This window comes from Lithobates pipiens, unplaced genomic scaffold, assembly GCF_037356315.1.
Source record: "Lithobates pipiens isolate NorthernLeopardFrog02 unplaced genomic scaffold, aLitPip1_a1.2 Scaffold_8, whole genome shotgun sequence".
In the NCBI taxonomy this organism is placed as follows: domain Eukaryota; kingdom Metazoa; phylum Chordata; class Amphibia; order Anura; family Ranidae; genus Lithobates; species Lithobates pipiens.
In genome coordinates, this window is record NW_027507903.1 from 644,277,654 (window position 1) to 644,284,137 (window position 6,484).

General features: G+C 46.0%; 1 protein-coding gene across 1 annotated transcript; it reads right to left on the minus strand.

Annotated features, from left to right (window-relative positions):
* Positions 1–653: 653 nt before the first annotated feature.
* On the minus strand, positions 654–2,252 carry LOC143964167 (E3 ubiquitin-protein ligase TRIM39-like). The gene has a single exon (XM_077473870.1). It carries the CDS (start codon positions 2,230–2,232, stop codon positions 655–657), a length of 1,578 nt encoding a protein of 525 aa, XP_077329996.1. The 5' UTR covers positions 2,233–2,252; the 3' UTR covers position 654.
* Between the last annotated feature and the right edge of the window lie 4,232 nt (positions 2,253–6,484).

Sequence of the window (6,484 nt, forward strand, 5' to 3'; positions counted from 1 at the left end):
CCCCACTCCATCCAGAACTAAGAAAAGAAAACATTATGGGTGGACATACACTTTAATGATACATCACATTTTATTGTCTTAGCAGTAAATCTCTAGATCCCTTCTTCATATATTTCCTCTGAGATTGTTACATTTCTTTTCATCTCTATTTAGTATAGATTGTATGGAATAGGAGGAAGAAAGAGAGGAGATCCCATCCTATCCAATCACAGCGACCGCACTGCACCCCGCACAGAGTGACTGCATGTGGGGGAGGAGCAGAGAGTAGGGGGAGGGGCCAGATGAGGAGTTTGCTGATGTCACACACTGTGATAACTTTCTGTTTAATGATTACAATGAAAGTAATTGTCATGAGATAGATAGATAGATAGATAGATAGATAGATAGATAGATAGATAGATAGATAGATAGATAGATAATTATATAAATAGGCCACACCCCTCTTTACTGACAAATAGGAACATGTCATTCACTGTTACTCCAGTAATTGGAGAGATCTCCTACCCAATCACAGGGAGTGACAGAGGGAGAAATCACAAATATAAGAAAAAACTGCAGGACACTGACTGAAGTCCCACCCACTGCTTTATCCTATTGGCTGAATATTCTGTGACATCATTAGTCTCTGGGCTCTGACTATTACTATTATTACTATTATTCCCTATTTCCCCCACAGATCTTTATACAACCTTCCCATACACCTATCCCAGCATGGAGGGGCTCGGTGAAGGTGGTGGTGAAGGTGTGGAGATGTCGGATCGGGTCACACAGATCATAAAAGGAGATCCGTCCGACCTCATAATCCAGATATATCCTGACTCTGTTACTGGAGATATTGGAGGGTAAAAGGATCCCTGTACTGTCATGTCTCACCCAATACTGATCACCTTCCCTCCACAAACCCCAGGACTTCTTATTATATCCAATCACTGACGGCTCTCCTCCTCTCCTGTCTATACTGGGGTAACACATCCCGACTCTCCATTCATCTGATCCCCCGACATCCACTTCCCAGTAATGTCTCCCTGAGGAGAAACTCCGACTGCTCAACACCTGAGAACAATCCTGAAATCTCTCTGGTGTTTCTGGACGATTCTGTTTTCTATCTGACCAGGATACAGTTTTCCTGTCATCTGATATATGGAGATCATTATGAGCTGTATTTACATCCAGTAATATGTCTGCAGCTCCCTGTATATAGAAGGATACATTTCCCTCTGTTATTATATCAGATAATGTGTGTAATGTGTGTGATATCCCATCCACATCCAGACCCCCTCCATCATGGAGGAGCTCCTCATGTCTCTCTCTGTCCTCATTATCTCCATCCTCAGTATCACACAAGTCACCTGTGTCTGATTCCTGTAAGACAGTCAGTGGATCCGTCACGTTACACAGCTCCTCAATGTGACGCAACTTCCTGGACAGCTCCTCCTTCTTTATTTCCAGATCCCGGATGGAGATGGAGATCCGCTCTGCCCTCCCGGAGATTTCCTTCAGGACTCTCTTCTCCAGGTCTTCCAGACGTCTCCTGAGATCTCTAAACAGGACAGTGACTCTCTCGGTGTCACCAGCTGCTTCTTCTTCTACTTTCCTCCTGTGTTCCTGCACACTCTGGACTCTTTCCTCCGTCTCCTCTCTCTTTGTCAGAAGTTTCTGCAGAACATTCCTCAGTGTCTTCTTCTTCTTCTCAGAAGCCTCATCCAGCATCTCCACCTGGTGTCCTCGATGTTCTCCAGCCAAACTACAAGACACACAGATACAGGTATTATCCTCAGTGCAGTAATACTCCAGGATCTTCTTATGGACGGAGCATTTCCTGCTCTCCATGGACAAGGTGGGGTCACATAAGACGTGTTCTGGAGACTTTTTGTGGACTCTCAGGTGTTTATCACAAAGAGAAACCTCACAGAGCAGACAGGATCTAACAGCAGGTACAGGAGAGTCCACACAGTAAGTACAGAAGACCCCGGACTCCTCCTGATGTGGCTGAGCAGACAGGAAATTCCCCACTATGTTACGTAGTGTTATGTTCCTCTGCAGTGCAGGACGATGCTGAAACTTCTCTCGGCATTCAGGACAGGAATATCTTCCAGACCCCTCCTGTGTATCCAGCACACGATCAATACAGACCCGGCAGAAGTTGTGTCCACATTTCAGGTTTACAGGATCTATATAAATGTTCAGACAGACGGAACATTCCAACTCAGCTCTCAGGTTAGCAGACGCCATCGCTGACAGCAGACGAGGAAATGAAAGTGAAAGTATCTGACACCGGAGAAGAATGCAGTTGGGAGGGTCACTTCCTCCTACACAGGGCGAGGCTGATCCAGATCAGTATTATTAACCACTTGCCGCCCGCCCTATTACAAATTGACGGCGGCAAAGTGGTTTCATAATCCTAACCGGACGTCATATGACGTGATTAGGATTATGAGCCGCTGCGCGCCCCCGGGGGCACGCATCGCGGCGATCGTTGTTGCGGGGTGTCAGTCTGACACCCGGCAACTACGATCTCGGTAAAGAGTCTCCGACGGAGACTCTTTACCATGTGATCAGCCGTGTCAAATCACGGCTGATCACAGTGTAAATGGGAAGAGCCGGTGATCGGCTTTCCCTCACTCGCGTCTGTCAGACGCGAGTAGAGGAGAGCCGATCGGCTGCTCCTCTGACAGGGGGGGTCTGTGCTGATCGATTATCAGCACAGCCCCCCCGAGGATGCCCACACTGGACCACCAGGGACACCACTAGACCACCAGGGAAAAGGTAATAAAAATCCATAATCCTCCCTAGACCACCAGGGTGCCAGTCAGCACAATGGGTGCCAATCAGTGCCCATAATGGATGCCAATCAGTGGCCACAATGGGCATCACTGATTGGCATGCATTATTGTTTGGCACTGATTGGCATCCGTTACTATAACACCGATGCCGCCTATGAGTGCCCACCTGTGCCGCCTATGAGTGCCCACCTGTGCCGCCTGAGTGCCCACCTGTGCCGCCTATGAGTGCCCACCTGTGCCGCCTATCCATGCCCACCTGTGCCGCCTATCTATGCCCACCTGTGCCGCCTATCCATGCCCACCTGTGCCGCCTATCCATGCCCACCTGTGCCGCCTATCCATGCCCATCCGTGCCGCCCATCCGTGCCGCCCATCCGTGCCAGCTATCAGTGCCAATTTGTGCCACCTATCAGTGTCCGTCCGTGTCGCCCATCAGTGTCGCCCATCCGTGTCGCCCATCAGTGCCGCCTATCAGTGCCACTTCATTGGTGCCACATTGGTGCCCATCAGTGCCACCTTATCAGTGCCCATCAGTGTAGCCCCATCAGTGCCCATCAGTGAAGGAGAAAACGTACTTATTTACAAAGTTTTGAAACTGAAACAAAAAAAAACATTTTTTTTTTCAAAATTTTCGGTATTTTTTTATTTGTAGCGCAAAAAATAAAAACCGTAGAGGTGATCAAATACCACCAAAAGAAAGCTCTATTTGTGGGAAAAAAATGATAAAAATTTAATTTGGGTACAGTGTAGCATGACCGCGCAATTGTCATTCAAAATGCGACAGCGCTGAAAGCTCAAAATTGGTCTGGGCAGGAAGGTGTTTAAGTGCCCGGTATTGAAGTGGTTAAAGTTGTGTTTCCCCCAAAAAATAAAAATCTTTACTGTGCAGTAACCAACCAAAATAAATAAATTGGATAAAATAATTTGTTTTTAACTTATCCTTTTTTCCCTGTTGCTATGCGGTCCCACGAAATCTGCCTCTTCCAGTGCCTGGGCTAAAGATGTCACTTCCCTCGACGCCTCCGCTCGCTACTGCTCCTGGGAGATTTGTGTCACCATTTCCCAGAAGGCGGTGGGCACTGCTGAGGGCAAGAATTTTATCTCTGTTGCCATCCCAACGGGACAGAACCTCCGACACTGCCACCCGTTGTGATGGTAACCTGAGCTGTTGACAGCGCTCGGATATAAGCTTACTGCGCATGTGCGGCGATACCAGCGCATGCTGGTCTATCAGCGGCACAGTATCCCGGAAGAGGATGCCCGTGGGCTTCATATGCCCACAGGCAAGATGAGAACCGTCAGTGTAAACATTTTAAAGTTTATTTTATCGGCAAAAACTGAGATCTTAATGAAAGAAAAACGGAGCAAGTGAGTTATATTGTAATCACCTCTTCTTTGTCACCCCCCCCAAAAAAAAGCATTTAAGACAGTGGAACCCACTTTTTGAGATGTGTTGTTTACAAGTTAAAAACATTTTTTTTTTTGCTAAAAAATTACTTAGAAAAAAATGTATAATGTTTGGCGGTCCTAACACCCTAGAGAATAAAATGTCGGTCTTTGCAATACTTTCTGTCACACCGTATTTGCACAGTGGTCTTACAAGTGCACTTTTTTGGGGAAAAATACACTTTTTTAAATTAGGAAATAAAACAGCAGTAAAGTTAGCCCATTTATTTTTATATTGTGAAAGATAATGTTACACCGAGTAAATTGATACCCAACATGTCACGCTTCAAAATTGCGCCCGCTTACGGAATGGCGACAAAAAAAGTTTACCCATAAAAATCTCCATAAGAGAAGTTTAAAAAATTCTACAGGTTGCATGTTTAAGTTACAGAGGAGGTCTAGGGCCAGAATTATTGCTCTCCCTCTACCGATCGTGGCAATACTTCACATGTGTGGTTTGAACATATGCAGGCGCTACTCACGTATGCACTCCCTTCTGCATGCGAGCTCAGCGGGACGGGATGTCTTAAATATGAGATCTGGGGTCAAAAAGTCCTCACATGTCATATTTACACTTAAATGCAATAAAAAAAAATGTTATTTAAAAAAAATAATCAAAATAAATGGCCCTTTCAGAGCTACGGGCGGAAGTGACGTTTTGACATTGTTTATTGTCGTGCAGCGGTCTGGAAGTGGTTAAAGTACTGAAAAAGAAGGTTTTTTTCCACAGTAGTAAAGATAATCAATCCTCCCAAATTTGAGAGAAAGAGGGAAAGATGGGTGTAAAGAAGAACACACTAAGGCCGCGTACACACGAGGGGACTGTTCGCCCAACCTTGTCCGCTGAACAGTGTTTCAGCGGACAGTCCGCTCGTGTGTGGGGCTTCAGCGGACAGTTTCAGCGGACAGTCTGACGAACAAGGTTTTTCGGAAATTCCGAAAAACGGTCCGCTGAAACCTTGTTTCAGCGAACAGTTCCCTCGTGTGTAGGCTTGTTCGACAAACTAAGTTCCGCGCATGCTCAGAAAGGATTTACACGCCGAAAGTTATAATGCAGTGTATAGGACGTCGTATTTTTCATCCCGTCGTACGTGCCGTTCACGTCATCGCGCACGGTTTCAGCGGACTGTTTGTTCGTCGTGTGTGGACAAGTCTGCTCAAGCTAATTTTGAGCGGACTGTCCGCCGAAACTGTTTGACGGACAAGGTTGGGCGAACAGTCCCCGCGTGTGTACGCGGCCTAAGGCCTCATGTACACTGCTACTGGTAGATGGACGTTTAGCAGTTGGCATTTTTTTCCTACTGCCCCTGAACTCTCCTCTATGTTATCTTATCTGTCCATGTACACGGGGTCGTTTATAGTCATTTCTAAGAAGTTGAGATTAGAGGCATTCTTTGGAACGCAAAAAAAAGCCTTCAGAAGCTGAGTTTACAGGCATTTCAAGCACTAAACGCGATAATGCGCATTTAGCCATGTTTAGTTTAAAGGCGCTTTTAATTTTTGACAATTTTTTTTAAGCGATTCTAAATGCAAATGCGGCAAACGCCACTATACACGGCAAGTAAATGTGGCAAAACAGGCGTTTTTAACGTGGGTTACTATCTGTCAAGTTAAATCGTTCAGGAGAGGTGGTAAAAACGTCCCTTGTACATAAAGCCTAAGGCCCCTTGTACACTAGACGTTTAGTCCAAGTGTGTCCAATTCTGGGATATTAGTGTTCCCAGGAGCCACAGGTGCAGCATCTGTTGGGGTGTAGAGTGGTCTAGGGGTGAGTGGACCCTCAGTTAAGGTATCTGCCTAGAGTATCCTTCAAACCCAGCAGGCCTGGAGACCACTCTGATCAGGAAGTATTCACACACCATACAGTTCTCAACGTGATCTGACAATTTATTTTCGGACTTCAGATCATAAGGGCAAAATGACCTCACAAAGAAAGCCCAACCCACCTTACATTAATATATATGATAAAATACAGACATTAATTAAAAGAAGCAGTGGAAAATTACTGAGTACGTGCAGAAACAATATACGCCCCCAAATTCATATAGAAATTGGCCACAGGAATGGCTAGTAGAGAAAAATAGATTGTTCTCGAGAACATTTGTTCTCAATAAGAGGAGCTTAAAGCGGTTCTTCACCCTAAAGGGGAAGTTCCGCTAATCTGATCCCTCCCCCCCTCCGGTGCCACAATCGGCACCTTTCAGGGGGGAGGGGGGTGCAGTTACCTGGATAATCCAGGTATCTGCACCCACTTC

What these genes read in the sequence shown, in the direction of transcription:
- LOC143964167 (XM_077473870.1), bottom strand. Translation starts at nt 2,232, where the DNA reads ATGGCGTCTGCTAACCTGAGAGCTGAGTTGGAATGTTCCGTCTGTCTG.